We start from the raw sequence: 26,350 nt of genomic DNA on the forward strand, positions 1-26,350 counted from the left end.
GTTTTCTTGCCCTTGCCTCCAAAAGCTTTTACTTGCACTTGGGAGGGTGTATTGCTTCAACCCAACACTGACTCACAATAAGGAGTACATTATACTTGCCTGTGATTCTCATAGCTCTTCAGGCAGTAGCTCTAGACATAAAATTTAATTTTCTGTAATGTCTTATGGATTTATGGCATTTGCTAGGATAATTAGCTGTTAAACTAATTGCCAGACTTCATTTGCATTTACAGATGGTATAATACCTCATACACCTTCCTATCTGCATGCCCTGTTTTTTCCATTTACTGCAAGAATAACATTATTTGTGAAGAACTGTGATACCATTCAATAAACATCATTAGCAATACAAATCAGAAATACAGGAAAATCCTCTTAATTAGGACACCCTAGCAAACAACTTATTGTCCTCATTATATGACTGTATTAATTAAGAGAGAAGGTTATTTAAAAATAAAACAGCATGGAAAGATTTAAAATAATAAAGTAAAATAAGCATTCATAAGCAAGCACAGGAAGAAAATTGATATTTCTTGCATTTCCCTTGATCTTTAATCAAAATGTATTTACAAARTTTCTACCTTCTTCGCTCCTATTCAGGAAGTTCCAATTTTGCACTGGTGGAAAAGATCCTTGCTCACCACAACTGACAAAGACGTCATAAAGCACATCACCGCCTGCCACCTTACCAGTGCCATGACTTCTTCTTCCAAGGTGGGAAACGCTGCAGTTCAGTCCCCACTGCGACTGAAACGACAGTTGTCAGAGCTCAGATGATGCTTGGAGCCGTTCAGCCTCTCTGCCTTGCCACTATTGCCGGAGCTAATTTAAGGCTCTATGCYGCACTGCACGCCATGCACAGATACACATCACCTGAAGATGCTACATCTTAAACTGAAGTTAAGGCCGTGTTCGGAGAAGGTCTGTGCCGTGCCTGAAAGGCCCGAGTGGAAGCGCTTCCCCGCTTAGCACCGTGACAGCGGCTGGGGGTCRCGGGCTCTGCCACTTTACACTGTCTGTCAGATGTCATGTAAACGTCAAGGGGCTCCGTTTCTCGCAGTCAACTTCTGTCTCTTGCTTTGCACAACAAGCCAACTGCYACCGTCAACAGGCAGGAGGTTTCACATTAAAGGTTGCCTGCAAACCACCCTCAGGCTTCTCTTAGCCACAAGAATTCTGGCAACTCGCAGTTGCTAAACTTGAAACACTTTAAAAAATCCCCTTGAAGTAAAAAGCAGATCAGTAAGACATCGTAATCACTGCCATCATTCTACTGGAGCTGCTGTAACAAGAAGGACATAGAGGACTTGACCCTACAAATTACAGATCTAAATAAATCAATAGGAATGAAATGAAAAGAAAAATAGGCTGACTTCTCTTTTTAAATGCACTGGCACAAATCTCTTATTAAAAATCTACTCTGCATCCTGCCCACCTCCCAACTACAGCAGTTCTAGGGCAAGCTCTTGTTATCCTCAGCATGCTCCCTTGGAGGTACGCAGAGTTCCTAGAATTTAACGTGTTCCTTACYGTCTAAACGTTTTGAAGAGGCTTTCAAGATTATTAGATCGGGCTTCAAAAAGATTCCTCCTCCTATCCACCCGCCGCTGCTGGCTTCTATGCCAGGTCTAAAAAGTCATGGAGAAACAGCAATGTGTTGTTGTACGGCTGTATGGCCATGTTGTATGGCCAGATAGTCACAAACGATAACCTGCTTGGCTCAGTAAAGTGATCTGAATGTCATGAAACCATCGACTGTGTAGGCAAGGTCAGGAACTTGTTTTKGGGAAATGAGCAAAATTTTTCCACCGGAAGAAACTCATTTGTTTCCATGCTTTAAAAATWTAGCATAATTTAACTGGGATAAACTATCATTAAAATATTTACCAACACTACTCAGTAAATACTGTAATACTAACTGCAAATACAGCTTTGCAAACTTCCTGGCAAATAYGCTATGTAGCAACTGACACCATTTGTTCCACTCTTCTAGGCACAGACCAAAGCAACCAGTCCTGTTCAAGCACATTTTGCATGGGGAGATGAAAACCCAATTCACCTCTATATCAAATATCAGGGTAAAGTATTTAGCACAGAATATCCTGCTTCCAGAAAACTGTTTATGCAGATAACTTGAACGTGCTGTGCATTTGAAGATTTATTTGTGGCTCATGGAAGACCGTGGTAATGCAGGTTGTGCCTTTAGTTGTGCCCATGTTAGCAAGCAACACGCCGCCCTCAGAGGAGACCTGCCAGTTGGTAGGGAAGATCCAACACTTTCTTCAAGAGTTTAACTCTGGACTAGATTTGATGGGTTCTGCGGCCTGAAGGCCACTAACAGTTTGAATGAACTGAAGGAACTACAAAAACACGTCCTCTTACCCAAAAAGGACTCCTTTCTTGGGCTCCAAAACTTATGCTGCAGGAAGAACCGAACATCAATAGACTGGGAAACCATCAGGAATTTTGTTTCAAAAAAGCATTCCTGCTCCAAGCAGAAGCGTGATGGCAGAAGTATTCCATGCATTTGCAGCACGTATGAAAAACACAATTCCCTCTTGGCCAAAAGAAGAATTTGATAYGGCAGCATATCACTAGATCTGACGATGCTGGACTACATTAGTTCCACGGTGATTTAACACTTCAGGTGTCTCGCTGATAACACCCTAAAATGGAATTCACTCTAAGAATAAAAGTGTTAAGCTTCAAATCTTCTTTAACTCCCCATTCTTAACAGGCATTTGATTTTTCACAGTGGTTTATGAACAGGCTACAGCAGTTCCCACAGAAAAGGACGCTCTRCTTAGACATGCTGACATCTTCCACAGCAATACTTAACACTTAATACTTATTTCTATTAAGTATTCTAATACTTCTATACTTCTATATTTCTATTATTTTACATTTTGCACTAAATCCCGATCGATAGAAGTAATCCCAAATGTTTCACTCCCTAACAAGCATCTTCACTGTTACATTTGAAGTCTCATGACATTTCAGCACGTGTCATGATTTGGGGGCCTGCTGCATTACCTGGAGCACCAGGCACTGGCGCAGCGCAGTCAGTCGTGGTGGAGGAGACGTCACAGACTGATTTGTTACCTTGCCACAGAGGCCACCTAAGATCCGCAGCACAAGCCAGCTGGAGCAGTTTCCGTGCRGCGCAGACAGCAGCCCACTCTCCAGAAATTAGGATTCAGAGCTACAAAGCAGGGCTGAGCTGCTACAATGTACAAAATGCCTGCACCTCAGCTGTACCAGCACGCTGGGCTCCTTTTGGCAAATCATGCTGGCTTTCTGCATCTCAAACTGTTTTTATTTGCAAACTGGAAAGGATTTTTCCCTTCCTCACCAGAATGATAAATACTTCTATGACAGACGCAGACRTTATTGTTTCATTGACGAAGACCACATAAATTACACAGCCAGAAAACAATAGGTTCACCAGCTGCGGAAGTTGAAGCTAAACTGATGAATTTTTTGTTCTAACTAATATTGAAGGAAATAGTATTTCCTCTACTTGAAAATAATTGGTTTATCCAGTGTTTGAAATAGCTACTGCATTTATTTCATTTGTGTATTTTCCCCTCCCCCATGCATAGATTAGGATACAACATTTAGATTATTCTAAATGAAGATGATTAATATTATTTAACTATATGAGCCAAACTTCTAAGCGCAGCCACCCATGATAATTTTATTTAGGGGAATCTAGCACTAATACTGTTTACCCAGATTTGCACAATTCTGCATGTACAGCAGTCTACTGTTACAGCATCAGGCTTTTAAAATTACTTCTGTGAATACACCCAATGAGTATGCGATGCAACAAAATGCAGCATTTTGTAGCATATGGCATGCAAAGCTGTGAAGTGAAAGGCATGCCTAGATCTCAGCTGGGGTATGCCACCTAGTTCGTTCCATAACATTTATTTAACCATATGGCTCACCATAGGTGGCAAGTCACCAATAAGCATAGGTGTGTATTACCTCACCTGAATTTATGACCCATATAACAGAAAGCTGCAATCATTTTTTTTAGTTGCAGATTCAATGTCAATTCTGTGTGATAAACTTACTTAGGGTTTACCACAAGAAACAAGCTGAAAGTCTGCATCATACCTTCATGTGACAAAATACTCAGTTATATGGAGCACTGTTTAAATACAATATTTGGAGAAGACAGTCTGATCTATAAATCACTGAGAGCAAAATAAAGCATGGAACAAGAATAATTCTTTTTAAAAATACGAATTCACAGTATCTGACCAATAGCAAACATTATTTTCCAACTTCCTTCAAAACAAACTCTCACCCATCCTGGCTTATTTCTTAGTGAAATAAACTGGCAGGTTTTTCCCAGGCCAGGCTCTCCAATGCTGCTATTTCAGAAGTGCTTGGCCTGTGAATTAGACCTTCTCCCTTAAGAGTCTCTCACCCGCTTTCCACCTGGCTACTGTAATAAACTCTCAGTTTTCAAGAGTCCTCAGGGCTTATTGGATTTTTTCCCTGCAGGAACAGAGATCTACAGAAAGGCCTCTATTTCAGACAAAAACCTCCAGTGTGTTATAATATCACAAATACCCTCTAAATCTTCATAAACCAGAAGAGGCCCAAATGTTGCCTTCCCCACTCTCACTCCCCCAGCTCTTCTAATCATTTCAAACGCTCATTTTCTGGAGATTCTCTGAAATGCCTTGCCCTGAAAACTGGAAACTCCTCAGTTCATCTCTCTGAAATACACAAAACAGACAAAAACCAATTTTTCAGAACTGCAGTGAACAGAGCTTGCATTTCAGTACCTGAAATAATCCCTGGAAATATTTGCTAGAACCACAAACAATTTTATTAGGCAAACATATGAAATACAGTAACAGCTCAATCTTACTCTCATTGGAGTCATTGTGCCATTTACTTAAGCGGGAAGCAGATCAAACACTGGATGTTTAATAACCCACGCTCACTGCGCTGCGTGCGAGCAGCAGTGCACTAACCAGAGGTACCTGCGCAGCGTGCGGAGCAGTTCTGCACAGGCACAAGCGCGGCCTTGCTCCGGGCAGGATGGAGATCCCGGGAGCAGCTTCCACACRGCAGAAATGGCCTGCGCGGGCTCGGCTGCTGCCGGGGAGGTCCCYGCCAGCTCTTCCCAGAGCTCGACCCTGGGTTCGGGAGCACCCTGCGCGCTGCACCATTAAGCAAGGCCTAAACACAGCAACAGATGAGCACAGCTCTGGGACAGCCCTTGAGTCCCGGTACAACTTAAACCTTGGGAGTCTTCAGTGTCAGCTCGCTGCAATCTATGGGCCCACAYAGTTACAAATTCACAGGATCATACAGAGCCAAATTTGGTTTCAGTGAACCCAGGCCAAAGTAGTGTTTTTGTAGATTTTAGCTTTACTCAGATATTTTTGTAATTACATTTGCTTTTAAAAAATGATAAATAACAGTGGACACAATGTATACATCTTGCCTCTAACTTCCATCAAGCAGATGCTTGTCAAACACCTCACTGCTGTTACACAGATAAGTGGTACAGAGATTTCCAATCTTTGTAATACTTTTTAACCATATGTCTTGACCAATTTGTATGCAGATCTCTTACCTCAGAAGAACTTCTTYGCACCGTTAGCCCATACTGTTGAACTGAATCCAGTTTAACAGAAATGAATAGAAAACTTCCTTTTTAAAATTTGAATAGTGATAAAAATGCAAATTAAGCAAATGTATTTTTAGAGTAGCCTGCAGGTATTATGCGTAACTGCCAAGTCAGAAAGTGACATATAGTTATAAAATRAAATTTTTAAACATTTGTAAGAATTACATAAAAAGTTAACTAAATTAAACTGACTATAAGCATAGACTTAAATTATATATCTCAAAAGCTGATATAAAAACAAGGGACAAGGGAAATAAAAGTCTGTGGTAGGTCAGAAATACAGCACYTCCTCTCCTCCTTCTCTCACTATCCAAGGCTTGAAGTTACTGCACACATCACGTAGATAAGGGATCTTAAAATTTATGTCAAAAACAATTACGAACAACATTATTCATTGTAATATACAAATGATATTTGTTTTAATGACTATGAAATCTGCATCTAACGCATGAAATACATGCACATTATATATTTGAAAGACAATCCAAAAATATTTCTCAATAAACTAAAACACCTATATTTCTTTTCTATGTTATGAATAATTTCTCTGATTGATCTAGGTTGTACGTTAAAATACTGCATATATATTCTTCATTACGCAGTTATTAAAATGAGCTGGGATTTTGCTTTTGCTTAAAAAAATAAAAACATTTTATGTTGGTTTTGTTACCACTTTAAAAAGGTACGATATGTTATAATATCCTACTTGGGCAAATGACTTGTCAAATCACACAATTCGAAGATAAATGAATTTTTGCAATAAATAATTCCAATTACTTGAGCTTTCAGAGAAATTTAGTATTACATTCTACATAGATCAATGCTGATTTAGATGAATAACTGTAAGGAATGCAAAACAGAAGTTCAGAGCAATATGGAGCAGGAATACAACGGAAAAGGTTAAACAGCACTTATGATGACAAAAGGTTTAACCTGGTACATCTTCCATTTTTGTCACCCAACACAAACATGGAAARTAAATGACCTTGTTTATGTAAATGCAACTATTCACGGCCCTCCTCGACAAATTCAAATGACAACCATGAAAGTCAAATTTTGAGCAAGCATGTTCTAACTACCTTAGGCAAAGTATATCTCAAACATTATTCATCTTTTACGTAAAAATGTGGCTTGGGCAATGTTTATCGCACAGACTCCATTACTATGTTTCAGGTTTTGACAGACATTAACTTAGACTGAGAGACCGCATTAAAATGGTGAATTAAAGGCTCTTTTATTTAGAGAATTGTTCAATGATTCATTCTCTTTTAGTCTCCTCTGTGGGTTCATTCTCTCTCTTTAATATTTGATTCCTTCCTATTACTACCATAGTAGCACCAAGGCTTGAGGTCAGTCTTAGATATCCCAAGAGGTAACTTTTTGACTGGTGTGAGTTTCCTACCAGCTTTGTACAAAATCYGGGCAGTAGAGACAAAGGAAGTGACAAGATCTTCAAATCGAAGTTACTCTCCTTCCACAATAGGCCCATGTCTCTGACYTACTGGCATCTTCTACTAGACACTTTCATGATTCATGAAAGAGTTTTATGTCCATGGAGGGAGTTGAGCCCATCAGTGAAAGCTCTAACTTTAGATGACATAAAGCACATGAAAACTCTTTAGGCACTAACGTAAAGAAATGAAGGATGCTTCCATTTTAAGATGTACATTACCTTGATGTCTTTAYCTAAATCATCTTAGTTTTCTTTGTAGAGGCCACCTCAGAACTCACTCCTGGAAAAGAGGAGTCTCTAAACTTCACTACTATCATGAATGGATGTTAAACTGCAGTTGCTGCATGGTATCTGCTATTCCATTTATGATTTTTCTTCTTTACATTTAACCCCTCAGTAATATATCAGGAAGTGATATTTGAAAAGAAAATCTCCTTCTCAACATCCTAAAATAATAATAAAACAATCTTAGATAACAATTTGTATTTAAAGATATATTACCACTATATATTATCACAGAATTAATAATACTTTTGACTAGGACAGTATAACTATCCTGTGGATACTCTTATTCTGAAGTTCTCCTTAAGAAATCAAGCCTTTGCTATAAGTGAGGAAAAAAAAGAAAAAAAAAAAAAAGGCTGAAATATTGGACCTGCTTTCAAATGCTGAAATATAGGCCACACAGTCACAATGTTAATTAGATAATCAATGCACTTGAGCCTACGCCCGGCCCTAATGTTCTCACGGCAGATGGAATGGYTTAAAGGCTTTTTTCAGTGCCCTTAGATGCGTCTTGTACTTATCACACTCCATAGGGTGGAGATGCTAATGATGAAAACGACTGAACTACTTTAACATCCTGTAAGATGCTCCAAGGGGCAGACGTAAGGGACTTACTATCCCAAGCTGTACAAAGAAACACCCGGTCTATTCACAGGAAAGCACTGCCTTTGCTTTGCAACACAGGAAGGGATAAAACCATCCTGTGTCACAACAGCAGCAGCATCTGGCACTAGCACCTAGTGGATTAAGGAGGGCGACCACATTGCAAATTGGGCCAACAAGAGTACAACAACAGCAAAGCGTTCCTCTAGATTTTTACATAAAGCATGTAAGAACAAAAACAATAATGGGACTAAAGCCTCAGAAATCATTAGAAATAATGTAAGTCCTTCAATGAATGATTCCTACAATAGTGGAAATTAAGATTTTGGTGTTCAAAGGCATAGTGTACCTATCTACCTACCTATCACTGGAAAAAAATCAACTCTACAAATGTGGTGACAGCACTGAACTACTATCACTACTATCACTAACCACACAGTAGTCTTTAATGCCATACATTTCCCACACATGGCACATTTCAGTATCATTTTACTAAAAACCTGGAGGCAGTACTGAGTGGTTCAGCCATGCGGTTTCAGACGAGAGGAACTATCACAGGTGCCGTGCAAGCAACGATATTTCAGTCCATGTTGGTGACCGTATCACCAATAAATCCCTGCAACAAGTGCATTTGCGGTACTAAATGTTCGATCCACCTACTGGCAGGCCAGTGAGTGGAGAAAAGCAATCTTTATAAATAGCCCTTTGGGAAGACAGGGCTTGCAGTGAATTTGGTGCTCCTTGGTATATTGCCTACATCCTAAAGAAAAGGAGTGGGAAACAGTAAAAGGACTGACAGAAGATAAAGTCATTGTGGATGACAATCTAGTACATGAGTCTCATAAAGGAACCCCTTAAAATTCTTCAAAGCCTACCTCATGAGATGCAGAGTATGGTAGCCTTTATTACATCTCAGTAAAATGCAGGTCACAAATGTAGAAGTAAGTACAGGAAAGGGGCATTTGGTCAGATTCAAATCATGTGAAAGAGAAGCTGTTAAAGAACACCAACCTCTTAACACAGGCAATGCTCGACTCTCTAGCAAAAATTTTATTTACATTAGCAGAAATGAACAGTGCATCCATGAAAACTGGGAGCTAAAAGGACAAAGTGATGAATGGTTTTCAACATGGTTCTCTAAGATCTTTCAAAATCTGAAGCCTGTGTCATCCTCCAAATCAATGTAAAGCTTTAAAACGATCTAAGAAAATGATATCTAATGGTACCTTACAAGTAGGGCTCACAAGCATACCCACAAACATGGGGTACCATACTTACAGATAGAAACTCCAGATAACACTGATTGGGGAAGCTAAGACCAATGCAGCAGTATCATGCTCAGATACAAAATGAGGGCGTGCAGCACTGCTGTTTCCTCCGTCAGAAAGTTCATTAGGATGTACACAGCAGCTCTGCAACACTTCCTCAGATGACATTCTTGGCAAACCACTGGCTCCTTCAGCGCCAAGACTCTAGCACATGATCTTAGGGATACATTTATATGACTTGGAAGCATTCTAGAAGACCTCACCAACTAATCACTTTGAACCTAGAAGAAATCAATGACTTGCACTTAGCTGATTAAAGCAATTTAACAGGTGCTCCTTCTTCTCTTTCATGTCACCAACAGAGAGCAAATTCTGGCAATCAGGTCAATCACATTTTGGAATACATTCCACCATTAGGAAGAAAGTACAGCAATTAAAGCCTCCATTACTGGTGTGGTAGCCAGGAACACAGACTTGACAAACTTAATTCAAAGCCAATTACAAGTAGGAATATTAAGAGGATGGGATAAATCCGCTTTCTGTCTCTTACTGTTCTACTGCCTGCTCTGTCTCTTGTTATCTTTGTGAAGCCTTTTAATTAGCTTCTTTTTAGGAAGGAGGAAGTAAAATTTCATACATTTAATTTCTCCTAAGATAGAAATATTATTGGTCAAGGTTTCACACTGTGTTTGTATGGTCTAAGTAAATGGAACTTGGATTAACATAAAACACAGCTTGAGCTCTTATACTCCATCTTACTCCAGCACTTTTTTTTAATAGATTGACAGGCATTTCTTTTCCTTTGGCTCTCTACACACAGGAATCATAACTACCCTGTGTCCCACCACGGTATCTGAACAAGCACAATTTCATTTCAGTATAAACTTCAGATACTGTCTCTCAGCAGGCACTTCCTGCTCACCTCTCTCACACAAACCCTGACTCACTGTGGCCCTTCTCTTTAGGCAGCTACTCATCCTACTTGAAAAAATGCTGAAGTCTTCTTTTTTTTTTTTTTTTTTTGAATAATAAACGTCTCGTGATTATTGCCCTGGCAAAACATTTCTCAAGTTGATGTAAATATGCAGAGGATGAGGCTGCTGGCAGTGTTTGCATGAATGCTGAGCATCTCTGTGTTGATGTGTGGCCAGCTGCATATACGTGCGTGTCGTATACGTGTGCACGCCATATAGGTGCGCTTGCGTAGGTGCCTACACAGCTCCTCAGCCCTGCTAGTGCCGGGGCGAGGCCGATGGGCCCGTGCTGGGCAGGGCTGCTGCAGCTCCAGGGCTGCTCGCACCCACTGCTCCCACCRTCAGGCTTCCTATCTGGCCTCTCTAGCTACACCACTTGACTGGGGTCCATGAAAGAAGCCAAGGAAGATACTGAGAAATAACTTTGAATTCTTCCTAGTCAGTGAGAAACAGAACCATAACTACCACATTGGTCTACTTGCAACATACCCACCAAGACCATTTCCCCCAAAGGCACATTCAAAACTGATGTACAAACGCTAGTGCAGCCAAGAAAATATACAAGTTATTGATGTCAGCTACAGACGAAGTAAGATTTCCAATTCATCAYCATAATGGCAACTCTGTCATTTAAATGACTCACGATCCAGTTGCAGATGAACAACAKGTGATTAAAATCAAAATCATTTAAAGCAGAAGTGATATTAGAAATAAGGAAAACAGTTTGAGTTCCTCAAAGCAAAAGGTCATCTCATTTGYAGGCAAAAATACTGGTCACATCATCCCAAAGTTTAGGGGGCTGCTAGATTATTTAGTTATGATTTTCTTTTTTTTTCCACCCTGGCAATATCTCCACATTCAACCACTTATTGCTTGTTAGGACATACCTTTCCATCCTAGTAGGGGTCATYTGCCATCTCTGTATAAATATACAGAAAGTGAGTAAAAAGCATAGAAACAACACCTCCAACCCTGATTTTAGTAGAATTTCACATTTTCCTTTCTCATTCAATGCTTGTTCTCTTACAAAAAGCACAAAACTATAGGATTCAGTCCCTGTATCTTCAAACAGAATAATGAGCAGTCACTGGGGCTCAGGTTATCAAAGATGATGCAAAAATCTCGCAGGAAGCCTTCAGTAAAAATTCCACTCATCATACACAAAGGTACTACAAGSAGACCATTTCTGAAAGAGAAGGAGCTTTGCTGGTACAACACAAAATTCTGCACCACCTTTTCCGATATATTTTTTTTTTTTACAATATAAGATATCTTCAGTTCCATTATTCTTCACCGCTAGACACATCTGCTGACAATAATGGAATAAAAGTGGTAAAATCCATTTGAAGTTTTACTACTGGAAAATAAAGAGCTGTTTCAGTTACTGAAGTAAAGGGTTAATCATTACAGATTATACATCATAGAACTCACGCTACTACCTAAATTTTGGTAGACTTTTATTCCACAAACAAGAAGTTCATATTGAAGACCTGCTTTGCAATATCTTGACTATTTTTTTTTTTTTTTAATGATGATTTTTATCAGTGGCTACCTGCAGTCAGTTCAAAYACCTTTATTTTGCCACTTGGAAATTTTGCTTTAAATGAAAGTTAGACATATTCCTTAGGCAAATTCATACCAGCTCTTAAGCATATATATCAGACAAAATGAATGCTCAATATTTTGTGTATTCTAATGTGTTCCTCCCCAAAGAAGAACAATTAATAAGAGTTAATCTGTTTTTTTATATTAAGGTTAAATCCTTAATAGACAYGAGAAATGGCCCTCCCATGCACCTTTTCTTACCCATAAGAAATTAGCGAAGAGTTGTTTTCCCCTCACTTATTAGAAAGGAAACCAGCGTCAAAACAGTGAATTTTTCTGTCAAACCCAATTCTCATTCTCTCACCAGCCCTGAGGAAATGTAGACTCATTTCCAGTTCTGCTGCAGACATTCATTATGACCTTGAGTAAATAATTTAATCTCCCTCCACCCCCATCACCGCATGAGGGAAGGAGAGAAAAAATAAAAAGGGAGAGTTCTTCAAATGCCTCCTTGGGGCATTTCAGCTGTGAACTTTTGGTGCCAAGGACTGGCACATACAACACAGCTGTGTAATGCTTCATACAAGAAACCTGCTGTACCTCCTGGGACAGCCAGGCACCAACGTGAGGCAAATGATGGTCTGCAGCACAAGCCCGTTCCTATTTGCACTTGCTGAAGAGCTCTACCGTGAAATTGTTTGCATAGCTACTAAAAGAGCAGCAATCGCTGCCCATATCTGCTTACAAATATAGAAGTATTTACAGGCTTTTGGCAAAGTAGTCTCAAATTAGCAATCCTTCATACTACAGCAATCTGATGCAAAAAGTAATTGATAAAAAGGCTATGTAGTTCAAACCCTTCATAATTACTCACAGATGCAGACCAGTCTAAATTTAATGTCTCAAGTGCTCTAAGCTGCCTCTCATCAGCTTCAACACTGCCATTGTCATCAGTCTTTGATACACTAGAGGAAACTGAAATAATTTGGAATCAACACCAGGACTTCAGAAAAAGTACTAATACACAGTCAGTCTGTGAGTGTCCTGTGTGATTAGTAATGGAGCAATTTAAATGAGCTGGTCAAGCACATGATTTACATCTCATTGGTAAGGGTGTGAATTCAAAATCAGGAGCCCCAACTTCATAGCTGACTCTTTCACTCTATGCTGCAAGTTGAATGGCAAAAGATTTTCCTTTGCCAGAGTTCTCCCCTGAGGATTAATCTATAGACTTCACAATTTATCCCAGAGCAAATTGTAAAGCTTGTGCAAAAAGTGAAAGCAATGTTTCAGAAAATCACGTAAAAAAAAGGACCCCAAAACACAGGATCAGTGAAGCTTGCAGGCAAAGTCTATTTTAAAAATCAGTTTACTTTAAAGTCTACTTGGAAAATAAGAGTCACCCTCAAAAAAGGGTACAGCCTTGAAACCTACCACACAGTACTGCAAGTAAGGGTCCGAACAACATTAAAAAATCCTCAGATGGCAGCTCAGTATCAGGAAGCCTCTCTTCAGTCCACTTCCTGCTTATTATGCATCACCATGACAATTAACACAGAACTCTCAGAAAAATGCAAATCCTGCAGTTTACGTTGAGGACAAAATTAGACCAGTAAAACAATCAATTTCTTGCATCTAACATTTCGTGTCTCTTACTGCTATACAAGGCAGAATACAGCAAAGCAAACAACAGAAAAGTGTTCTTAAAATAGCAATGCTTTTTTTTTTCCTCCAGAAAAAAAGCATCATGTCTATAACTTATACATAGATTGAACTTGGCAGTATGAGCATCTGAAACAAGCTTGAGGGTTCGCAATGCCACCTTAATGCACTGCTAGAAAATAATGCTAATAAGGATTCCAGAAACGCACAGGAAGAAACTGCCTTCAGTTTCCCTGAAGGATCCATCACAGTACATCGGGGACGCTTTGTCAAAACGCCTATGAGACTTTCTTGATACCATGGCAACTTCTTCTTGCATTTTAGCAAACTTTCCTTGGAAATTAGCAGAACTGAGAATTAAYGCAAYGTGAAAATAAAGCACACTGCAACCRGAAGAAGAAATTTTAGCATACTGTTAGAAAAGATGCCTTCCTCTTGAGATTCCTTTCTGTCAAAGAGAATTACAAAGCTAAAACTATTAAATTTATTTTGCATTTGGTAAGGACTTTGCTTTGCACACTACCAAAGCCATGCACACATGTGCATATTGAATCTTACTTTCAAATCTCCCAGAGCAGCAGCCAAGTAATACACGGAGAAGGGCAAGAGAGAAATTTCTGGCACCTCTCCCTCCGTACTCGTAATTCCTGGAGCGGATGGCAGTCCATGTGGCATGGGCTCAAGCCTGTCTTCAGCTGTGCTGAGTGGATGGCGCTGTGGCCTTGGTGCTGCAAAGCAGCAAATTCCAGACGAAGCATTCCTGACACAAGTCCCGCTTGGCTCACGTCTACCTTGCACTTCTGATAYGTTCTCTCTTCTAGGAAGGGATGATACGTGTGGGAGATAAATCATGGAAAAGTACTTGACCTCATCTACAATATGCCAGGGGAATCCCAAATATTCCAAAGCAGTGAAAACAGCAGTGGTGTTTAGGCCAGCAAGCGAGATGGGCCCCTGCATCCCCCCGGCGCACACCAAGAGCTGCGGAGCCGCGGGAGCTGCAGGGCGGCACCAGGCAGGGCTGGTGCGCGGCACCGTCCTGCGCGGCGTGCAGAGCGCTGCGTGCGCCCTGCCAAACAGGGAACCTCTTCAGCTTAAAAGTTTAGAAGTTTAGCTAGGCTGCGCTAGTCGGACAGCTAATCCTGAATGAACACTCGGAAAAACGCTAATCATACCCATTCACAAGGAACGGTTTAACCACCATCACCTGYCCTTTCAGAACACACATTTTTATATGCCATGGAAAAGTGACTATGTGAGGAATCCACAGCTTTTGYTAATCTTGCACTTTTAAAAATAACTTTAAAATGACATGACTCAAAAAACGCACAGTTTAGAGGGAAACATTAAAAGTCTCCTCAATCAAGTATGTTATGCTTGGTTTAAACGTTACATACATTTAAAATGATTTTTTAAATATATATATATATGCTATTAAGCTTCCAAATTGAAATATGGAATTTGAAAAAAATTAAACACATTCTAAATGCTGTTATAAAAATTCCTTCCTGCACACATTTACCAGACTATCTATGAAGGGTGAATGAAGAACTATTCTGTGCTCTAGATAACACTTTAATCTTAAAAATAAAGTCAATTACCATCACTGCAAAATGGTACAGCTGAATGCTCCCTGGAGAGAAAGACTTTTTGTCAAAATAGTTTGTGGAAAGAATTGCAATATAATGACAGAAATACCATTAGGGTGTTATATTTTATGGGAACCAATAACTACTACATGAGCAGAAAATTCAGTCACATTGTTAATGATTTAATTGAAGTTGTTCCTTAAAAAAGGAATTGCAACTTATAATGAATTATAACTAGCCATGATACTAAATTAACAGTTTCTCAGAAATGAAACTTCCACGAAATTCACTCTGAATTCCCCATTCACTGTGCGAGGGTGCCGGGGCAGTGCTGGGGTTTGGCTGGCCTCCATCGGAGCTGCTGCAGTTACAGCAGCAAAGCATCCGGGCAGCCAGGGAAGGCACAGGCTGAACAAAAAGGTCAGGAGACACGAGGGAAAAGAAAATGGGGAGGAAGCGGAAGAGAGAAAAAATGAAAAAAACACTACAGTAAGAAAGGGGGTGTGTMCAAAGATACTTTCACATGAGATAAAACAGGAAGCACCGCTGAGGAGAGCGAGTGTAAGAGTTAAACACAGATACAGCTACATATCCAGAGATAACCAACCTGAGAAGGAATATTCTGCAGTGATTCAGTTATGCAGCAGTTCTCTCTCTCCTATTCTGTTCRGAAAAATTCTCACATTTTCAAATAAATCTTCAAAACGATTATTTTGCTACATATTTAAGAATAAATAAATGATTTAAAGCAATTTTTATTTTGAAAATTCACAGAATTCCTAGAATTTTTATAAATCAAAGCTTAAATTGCCCAACCACTTGGCATATTCCAAATCCATTGCCAAGAACCAGWAATGCTGCTAACTCAGCAGTACCTGAACAAATTTCTAGATTTTCACAAGGACTGGGTGTTCTGCTGACCAGTGCCTACATCTGAACAGCAAACCTGGGGGCCCACGGAACAGCCTGGGTCCCGATGCAAGAGCCTTCCTGCAACCTGGGGGTGATAAATACACACACAGTCCCCTCAAMCTCACCTGTCCGTGTGGGAAGCAAACCTGGGTACTTGACGGAAAACTGCTTCAGGTAAATCATCTCATGAATAGGTCTGACACCATCAGTTTTACTAATATAACCATTTTTTTCATTCAGCCAAGCTACACTACAATGCTTATTTGAAAGCATCTTCTTAATTTAACATCTCAAACATTTTCCATAGATACTGGTTTTCCTAATTACATGGATGGGCTCAATTGGGATGAGCTGTTTTCAGTCGCAAGGGGAATTCTGGGCCAAATGCCGGGGATCACCAGCCTGCTCAGCCGTTACGGCTGCGGATCCATCCGTGCTGCTGGCGTGTTAGGTGCTCTGGACTTTCCAGGATTCAGCCCTACAGTAGCTGTCAGAATGAGTTAGATCATCACAACAAAGATTGCAAAGGAAAACCTAGTAAACCTATTCCTGAGGGCTGCATAAGATTTTGCAATCAGTTATTTCATTGCCTGTAAAGCACAGACACACCAGAAAAGGGCTCTTCTATATTTTTGTTTTGATGTGCTTGTTATTCAGAGGCATTTCACTACAGTTATTCATATGAATTTTCTGACTCCGGGTTTAAACTGCTCACTTTTCATGCTATGTGCAAGGAATCTGGTTCTGGGCAAGCCTGTTTGATTTGTCTCTAGCCTTGTTTTATTTTTTTCCTGGAAAGTTTTGCTTACTGTTTCTACACATTTAACGAAAATGTAAGCAGAGATATAGYACATACAGTGCACCTCTAAATGGTGCAAAGAGCATCAAGTACTGCCCTTTTGCATTTTACCCTTAAGTGGAGTTTCCATTCTTTGCACTCAGTCATCCAGTGCCACTCCAACCCACATCTCCCACAAAAACAAAGAGGAATGACCTGAGCGCTTTATTACTATCTCCCACTTTCCCCCTTTTAGAAATGGAGAGGGAAATGAAGTAATCACTCTCTACACAGAGACTCCATCCAAACAAATAATGTCTAAAAACTCCTAAAAACAATTCTTTTTTTTTTTTCCTCTCCTCTTTTCTTACAACATTCTTTCAGCAACGACAAAATGGACAGATCACTGAAGTCTGTCATATGAGTGAGAAAAGCGCAGTACAGAGCTGAGGAACATTCACGGAAAATACTCCATCAACAGCATCCTGATCTTTAAATTTAATGTCCATTAGCTTAAATGTCTGTGAYGGTATCTGCTGTGACAGGTAAACATGAAGAAATCTTCACCTGCACCGCAAAAAGTGGATTTATACAGAATGGAACAGGTCAAATGCACTATGCCAATCTAGAATGAAGAATTTCTATCTAAGAAACCTGAAGGTTTTATCCCAGAAAGGGGGAGACTTGATTCTACAACTATTTACCTCTTTTCACCCAGAGAAGACTTCCTTCCCATCCTGGCCCCAGATGTATTCCATGAAGATCAGGCTAAACGCACAGACTAACTCCTCATCTCACTTCGGTTTCCAGCTTGTGCAGGTGACAGCTCTGTGCACCAATTTCCTACTCGCTTTGCAGGCTGCTCTACACGAGGCCACTTCAAGGAAGAGAGGAGAAGTTCCCAGCACTGGGAAGGACCCGTGGCAAGTGCGCAACGYGAGTGAGGGTTACAGAGCAAAACTCCCTGCATCTGAACTGCAGTGAGCACAGCTGACCCTGACCTAGAGTGCAGGAGGATGCCTTGGACACATCCGAACAGCAGGAAAATCCTTTTCCCACAACTCTCCCACAGCAGTAGGACAGCTGCTCTCCCTTGCTTGTCAAGCCCTATCCTCTCTTTGGTCTGTTAAAAACATTTAGGGGTCATGATGAGATCTCTAGAGCTCTAGTTACAGAAAACATTCACTTTACATCAAACACCATCATCTCCATCACCAACTGACCCAGACAAAAGCAGAAAGGCACTCTGAAGAGTTCATAACAAGGTTATGCACAAAGATGTACAACACAATGCTATGAAAAGATGGACTAAAATTCCTGAACAGGTAATTTGGGTATATTTGGTTGGTTGGTAAGGATGACAAGAAAAGGAAGTTTGTGGAACAAAGTCTAGATTCTTTCCGAGAGAAGTGGAAAAAAAGAACAAAGCATCCACTAGACATTTAAACTGCAGTGCACAAAAATAAGCACATTGGTAAATGACCTGAAGTGATACCACTGGGCTAACCCTGTTCCTGCACGCACACACATTTAGCTTCTCCAGGAATTTTAAAATGACAGGCTTGCTTCATTTTTACTTCTACTAAACTAGGGTCATTTTAAAGGCACAAATTTTCTTCCAACAAGACCAGCAACATGTTGAAATTAAATAGTTAGCACAACTACTTTCAGTCTTTTTAATGGGTCAGAAGTAGCAACACTTGTTTCCGAAACCCATTTAAAACAAAAACTGAAATTTCAGAATGGGAACTATGTTACTAAAACTACTTGATATGAGGAAAAAAGAAACCTCCCAATATATTTTTTCCTAATACATTTAAGGAAGATGAATTTTAGTTTGGGAAACAGCTTCTACATGCTGTGATCTTTACATCTCCAGACATCAAGTAGGGACGAAATATTGTGAACTACCCAACGCAAGTTTCCAGAGGACAAGATAAAGCTAGAAACAAAGGCTCAAGAAAATGAGACTCCACCAAGCAGAAACCAGAAACTAATGTGAGCAGTTGCAGCACTGACAGAATCCTTATACTGATGGGCCCAAAACTAAGTTAGAAACATACAGAGAATGGAAAACAAAAATCATCCAGTGACATGAGCCATTTTTAACATCTCCAGAAGGACAGAGCTAACAGGAAAAGCAGGTATGTAATAATACTGGAGGCTCTTAAACATGCTGGAGATGGCATACAGTATCCTTCAAAGTATACATTTATTTTGAATGACTCAATTCGAGATTATTATAACTCATGCTTTCCATCTACTACAAAAAAAAATAGTCACAACAGTACATAACAGTGTAAGAGTCAAAGTTTCTACAAGGTTTGGGTGTTTGCAGACACACTGTTCCCTCAACAAGGCTGAGGGAACAATTCCACTTACCTAATATATGGACTGAGCACCACTTTGAGCACTCAGGCATTCACATTACAGCCCACCAGATGCAACAGAGGCGATACAGGTGTAAATGGAACAGCACCTGGAGGTCACCCAGGATATTCTGGGCACCTCARATTGTCTCGTAAGGTGCATTACTTTAAGTAATTTAAAGTGACTCCAAAAATGCAGACACTGACAAACACAAACTATTCTGTTTTTAATCATACAGAAATAGATGTGAAGAGGTAAGTTCCCTTACATATGAAGAACCATTCAATGCCCCGCTTGTTAGAGATTCAGTATCAGCAAGCATAGAGCTTGCTTACTTCACTTCTACAGTGCAAGTTCACTGCCGAGTTCTATAAAGTCAAGCTCAAACTAATCAAGCAACTTGGCTGCCACCTATTTCTTCATCTCTCATCTATAAATGCCTTAATCTGGTTAACTGATGGTGTTTCCAGATTTTAAAAGCATCTCTTTTAAAACRCCTCTTTTAAAACAGTTTCTAAAAATTTATGCTGTATATAAATCTACGTTCTTAACTGTTGTTACTGAGCAATCAATTAAATATGTTAGAATTTKCCTAAAATTTGTTTTATTTTCTTAATCATAATTTCTTGCCCATCAGTATTTATTATATTCCCTCTGAAAATCTAAAAGTTAACTTTTGTCCTGATGCAGGACACAGCAAAAGTTAAGATTACTGGGATTTTTCCTCAAAAATGAATAGAAGCAGGAAAAAGGAAGAAAAGCCATAGGAAGGCAGACAGGGAAACAGACCTCAAAATAAAAACAGCCCTTAGCTCATGACATTTAACTGGGAAGTGAGAGACAAAGGACTAAATTCACTTTTCCTGCCTGACAAGAACAAGATAGGAAATACCTGGATAATAGGAAATACCTGGATGACTCTCCTTACTACTTACTATGATTCCTGTGTGGATTGATCCTGATCCTGCTATAAGGAACACTGCTGTACTTACATTTCAGCTTGGTATACAGTTATCATGCAAGTTATTTACCCAGTTTTTCAAATGTTACAGCTGAAATATATTCCAGTACCTCTGCATAAGGCACACTCAGCTCATAACTAAAAAGTTTTGCTGCTTGCTGTTACCCATGTTTGTACCAAAAATTCCCACTGAGACTGTACTATTAAGTGTTAATGGAATTTACTGCATTCATATGAAGGAAAAATAAAAAACAAACATCRTAAAACAAATTGAAGCAAATAAAAAAATCTTGTCTTGGAAGACATTTGACCAAAACCATTCACAACCAATACCAGTGAGAAACATCCTGAGTAAGCAGACTCTCAGCATCCTCAATTGCACAGCTTTATGAGACTACTGAAGAAACTATTCTGGCTTGTTCAGAACAGTACAGACCACTCCATTAGCGCACATCTGTACACATTCTGAGAGAGCTTACACATCCAAGGGAATGCAACATGTTCAAATACTTCAGATTCATACAACCTGAGGTGGTAAGACCACATCAGCATTTTACAGAGATAGCCTGGTGTCATGTGTACTCAKAAAAGACAAAAAAACGAAGGCTGCAGAGCAGTTGGGAAAAACATCCTCTAGGAGCTCTCCAGTCCCAGTGCTGAAACAGCCTCTGAGAGCAGTCTTCTCACAGCACAGACGATGAGGAAACCACCCCATCACCTGTCAGATAACTGTTTAAATTACCTGTTGTACTGAATGCTTAGAAAGAATCAGGTGCTTGCAATTTTCAAATTGCATAAAGAAAATGACATCACTTGCAACAAGCAGCGCTATCTTTTCCACTTCTAGTGGAATTTTTAAACTTACCTGCACTTATATATTTCTGATGAGGATAAATTACATTGCTGTGATGGCCTCAAACATCAGTTTGAGAAAATGCAGCCACCTCTTAAACCAAGCACACTATTACATAACTGGAGCTAGGATTAAACTGAGAAGGTTGGATAGTTTAGCAGGCACACCTTCAGACATCTGTTTTACATTTCATATAATTAGTCACTTAGTGAGGTTTGAAACTTTGCCCTGTCCTGTGCGTACGCACCCCACATCGTACTAGAATTCTGTCCTACTCCTGTTTCCTTGGAAAATGTATATTTAGAAGTCACAAATGGAAAAATATTCTTTTTCTTTTCAGTAGACAAAGTGCAAGCACTTGCATGGTTAACTAACAAACATACTATCTGGCTGTGCAACGAAGCCCAGTAAGTCACCTGAAGATTAGCTGAAGTGGTTGGTAATTCAGTTTGAGCCACAGAACCCCAAGCACAGGCAGCCATCACTCACCGATTCCAGTGACTGCATACAGACCTGAATATTGTTCCTTGATATACAATAATAGCTTAGTGTTAAAGACATTCCTTGTTGCCGGTTCCGACACCTTCAGTTGAACTGCACGTTACATTMCTACCCTCAAAAAAGTCCTATTAATTTCTCTTTGTTTTGGGAGAAGCTGTGGGAGGGACAAGGGCAACCGAAGCCGAACCTGACTTTGCTGTGGAATAATAATGAATACCTATATTGCTAAATAATTTATGTTCTCATGAAATGATGATCCAGAGATATGTGTGTTTAAAAAAACTACATGAGATGAAAATAAGAACAGAAAAAATTATACATTTTCTAAATGGAAATTTTGGGAGACAAAGTGTAATTCCCTCATAAATTGACCAGTTTAGGAGGACTTCTTAAAGCAATGGCTAGAAAAAGAAACAACATAAAAAACAAAGATGTGATACGTTTTTTTTTTAAAGGATACACGGAAGCATTGCACTAGAACACATACCAAAAAAGTGTTCTATTCTGGGCTTAGATTCAGGGAAGAAAAGAGAAAATTAAAATGTATTTGAAAAAAAATCTATATCATTCCATAGCTAAAATATTGCCATTTACTATGTGTAAGCACAGTTATTGATTTTAGAAGGTAAAACATGAATTTGTTCAACATGTGATGCTTTAAAATGAGGGTTTTACTTATTAAAATATGTATTCACTATGTTTGCCTGATACTTTTACTCCCTCCTTACTGTCCATCTATACCATAAATATTTAATTCCTGGAATGACTTGCTTAATTCAAATCAATGCCCTTTTTCAGGTTTTATCAGGCTTAAACCTACTACACATTTGTAGCCAACACAGACTTTTCAAGAACTCATTAAATAAAAAAAAAATGAAGTTTTAGAGACAAAATAATCATTATGCTATGCAAAGCTACTTTTTTTCCTATCAATATATTCAGACTTTTGTCCCATGWCATTTCAGATCTGTATGACATAAAAGAACTAATCCCTCATCTGTAGTCTTCTAAAAGCAGATGCCATTAGTGTTCTGCTAAAGGCAGTGATCAGCTACTACACAATGGAAGAACCTTATTCAATTCATAAATGAAGGTTGCAGTTGTCTTAATATACATATACAATATACATTGTCTTATTAATGTACATTAATATGCATGTGTATATTAATGACAATTGTCATTAATATTAATGTACATTAATATGCATGTGTATATTAATGACAATTGTTGTTAATATTAATGTACATTAATATGCATGTGTATAAGACAATTGTCTTATTAATTGTCATTATATTAATTGTCATTAATATACACATGCATATAAATATATGTATCATCTCATATATGCAAGCTAAATTCTTCAGGTATATTTCAGTCTGACCTGGCCTTTCTTGGCTCCAGGTGCAAAGACACTGGTTCCAAAATATGAGCATGACCCATCAATATAAGATAGTAGTAATTCATGCACTCAGTTCATTCATAGAGATGAGAATGCTGACTTACAGTTATAAATTATCTTACTAGTAAGAGCTCTGAGATCATCCTCTTCAGGAAATGGACTGGAGGGTCTTATCTATGTTCTACTTTTCCTTTATGTGACATCCAAAATGAGCTATTGATCACTATACATACATAGCTGTGTATACACACTACGGGTTTTATTCTCATTTCTCTTTCCTAAAGATTAGTAGGGCACACATTAAAAAATAAAAAAAAAAAAAAAAAAAAATATTTTCCTTGAGCTTTTCATTAAAAAAAAATTAGCACAAGGCTAAAAATATAAAAAGATCCTAAATAGCCTAAAACTTATATATATAATGATAATAGAACAAGTTGTTTAGTATGTTTTAAAAATAACATGTTCCTTCCCCAGTAACTATGAACCATTCAGGAAGAATTATAGCTGTTAAACATGCCTCCGTTCTCAAAAATATTTTAATAACAAGAAGCTTAATAGAAGAACTAATGAAAATAACAGTAACAATACAACTCAATGCCATGGCCTTTGTTTCTAGCCTCATTTAGTACAGCGAGTCTTACATATGCAAGAACTTCCCTAAGCACATCCCTAGCCACATGCATAGTTCTATCAACATCACTGTAAATTTAAGCCCTTACTACCATATATAGGAAATGCATCATTTTATACATTAGATATAAACACAAGTATATATAAATACATTTAAAAGCTTGACCGATACTTGGTTGACTTATGTGCTTGATTGATATATGGAAGGCTTGTTTAATATGCTCCTCAGAAATTGCTGCTATATGTAATTTATTTAAAAGTTGATGAGAATATGCACTAAAAATATATACTCCAAACAGGACAGCAGGTATTTCAGCTATATGGACAACATTAATACAAGAATCATAGTAAAGACCTGGGAAGTCAAGTAGCCAAGCCAAATCTGTCCCATTCATTCCTGCCCACGTTCTGGAGCGTGGCTCTGTGGAAAGGCTCTGGGGGAAAGAGGCACAGCAGCGGCAGGGCAGCCACACGATCACTGCTCCAGGTTTTGCTATGCATAGCTCTTCGGATTAGGAAAAAAAGGTTCAAAATTTGCTACAAGAGCTTAATTTTGAGGGAAGAAGTGTTTTGAGAGCAGGAAAAGCACATGAAATCCTAATTTAGGCTATATGCTGGCCTCATTTTTGCTATATAAACCCATTTGATCCTGACCATTTTAATTGCAACAGAGTAGCAAACGTATTTCACAGCTGCTTACTGAGCCTGAGCAATGCTCTACGGTGGAAAGGAAATGAGGAGGACTAGGAATATGAATGAACCTGGACATAAGCATTTAATAAATTCCTCCTTCCCTTTACAATCAGCTCTAATCATCTACTGTGAAATATATTCGGTGTCCATCCACAGTAGCTTTAATCCAAATAAACAGATTGCAGTCCCTCTGTTATCTACCGTTATAGAATACATTTTCTCAAGCTACTATTTAATTAATTTTTTTTCCAGTAGCACACTGCATGCAATTCCTTTAAGAAAACAATCTATAGCAATATATTCCAAAATGGCTGGGGAAACCTCTGTCAGGATTCAGAAGTTGCAACATGCTAGATATGCATAAGCTTTCAAAGCTGCTGGTTGAAGATATAGTGAAAGGATCTCAGGTTTACGCATGAATCAGCATCCCCTTGTCATAATGTCATGGTGCAGTGATCCCTGCAGAGCTGTAAGACTTGATTTAAAATGGAAATGCTCAACACCCTCTTGAGCCAGCTGGATTAAACTTCCAGCATCGTGCATATATTACCCCTGTGCTGAAACTACTATAAGAAAAACTTGGTACAGTCACTGAGGTTTTGTAGTACTCCACAGGAAAACTCTTCTTAGGCGACTCCTGTATCCTTTCATTGCAAAGGTAAGTATGCATATTAACACAATTATCCCTGTTTAAGCAGGTGCATTTAAGAGGGAAGTAACTTATCTCCAGCAGTTTYCTATTTGATTGTTTTGATGAAATTAGCAATTAAAAGAAAATAAAAATCTGATGGTCAGCACTTCTCCAATTAGACCAGACTCAATTACACTTTGCYGAAGGACAGTAAAGCCCWGTTTTTTGGATAACTTCCAATTCTACCCCATGCAGCGCTCTACCTTTGCCCCCACTGTTAAAAGCCAGAAAGGTTGTTAAAATGAACCATTTTGTTAACATTTTCCTTTACTGCCTCGGTTGCAACCTTCTCAGTCACCAAGAACTACCAGGGYGGGATGAATCTAACGCCTTTCTCTCGAAGGCTGTAATTACAGCCACGGTAGTGCCCATCCCACTTAGCCGTTCATCAGCTTGCCAAAAAGACTGCACCAGCTCTCCTCCAAAACCACGAAGCCACCTAACGATGACCTCAAGAGCTACCAAACCCACGCTGGATGCCAACACTGGCTCCTGATGACCTACCCGCCCACACCGCCCAGACCAGCGCCTACGTTCACACCCTAGAGCAACTCTTTGTGGTACGGCATGTGTTACAGGAACTCGTGCAACCCACTACAGGAGACAGCCTCCGCCACAGGTATCTCCTGGTCACCTTGAGCTCTCCCGTGCCTCGGAGGAGGCTGAGCAGCAGYTGCCCGTCGCTCCCTCCTCTTCGGGGGCATTTGGGAGGCCTCGTTTCAAGGCACTGCCYGGCCCGCAGCTCCCCGCTGCGGGGCTTGGGGCGGGCGCGGAGGGCAGCTCCAGCGGCTCCCCCGTCCCTTCCCATCCCTTCCCGCCCCTTCCCGGCCTCCCTCCCCCGGGCCGTGCGGCGGGAAGGCGGCGCCACCTGCCGGCCGCGGCTGCCGCCCCGCGCCGCTCAGCGCCGCCCGCGGCCGCCCCGTCAGCTCCGCAGCGCGGCCCCTTCCCGTGCCGGCGAGCCCGCCCCCCCGGGAGCACCGCCCGGCCGGGGGAGCCTCCCGGCAGCCGCGGCTTTCCGTCCTCCGCGAGGCCTCGCGGCTGCGCGCGGGTGTTCAACCGGCACGTGCCGGCCTTGCACGGACCCTCTTCACACGCTCCTCCGGAATAGCGACCTGCACGCTGCAGGTCTCCACGTAAGGAGGAAGCCCAAAGAAGATGAAGGAGATGAAGACAGATGGACTGTCCTCCCTGTGTGACCACCTGCTAAGCTTTGCCTCTGCCGGCAAATATCTGTGTTTAGGGCTCCTCGCCCTGCAGKCAAACCTTTCTTGCAAGGTAATCAAGGGAACTGTACGTCTATTTTTGGCAGGTGCTTCACTAGTCAGTCAAAGCCAACTGACGGGATAACTGCAGTGCCCATCAGTGTCAACCAAGGGGTCTTAAAACAAGCAAGATCACATCTTAATTTGCTGCTCTTCAAGCTGTCTGATAACAGAAGCCTCAGAGAGGGTTCAGGCACAGGGAAACCCAAAACGTGGGCAGCAACTCCCTTCTGCTGGAAGGCTCCGAACCCATTGCTGCAGTCTC

General features: G+C 40.1%; 1 protein-coding gene across 2 annotated transcripts in view; it reads right to left on the minus strand.

Moving 5' to 3' along the window:
* The window catches only part of GRIA2 (glutamate ionotropic receptor AMPA type subunit 2), a 73,432-nt gene extending 47,903 nt beyond the window's left edge, over positions 1-25,529 (minus strand). For both annotated transcript variants that reach the window (XM_026041617.1, XM_026041618.1), the window contains exon 1: positions 25,458-25,529. In XM_026041617.1, the coding sequence (XP_025897402.1) occupies positions 25,458-25,527 (70 nt within the window). In that variant the 5' untranslated portion in view covers positions 25,528-25,529. The remainder of the gene's footprint in view (positions 1-25,457) is intronic.
* Positions 25,530-26,350: the final 821 nt, after the last annotated feature.

This window comes from Nothoprocta perdicaria, unplaced genomic scaffold, assembly GCF_003342845.1.
Source record: "Nothoprocta perdicaria isolate Ctin4 unplaced genomic scaffold, notPer1 scaffold_29, whole genome shotgun sequence".
Taxonomy (NCBI): domain Eukaryota; kingdom Metazoa; phylum Chordata; class Aves; order Tinamiformes; family Tinamidae; genus Nothoprocta; species Nothoprocta perdicaria.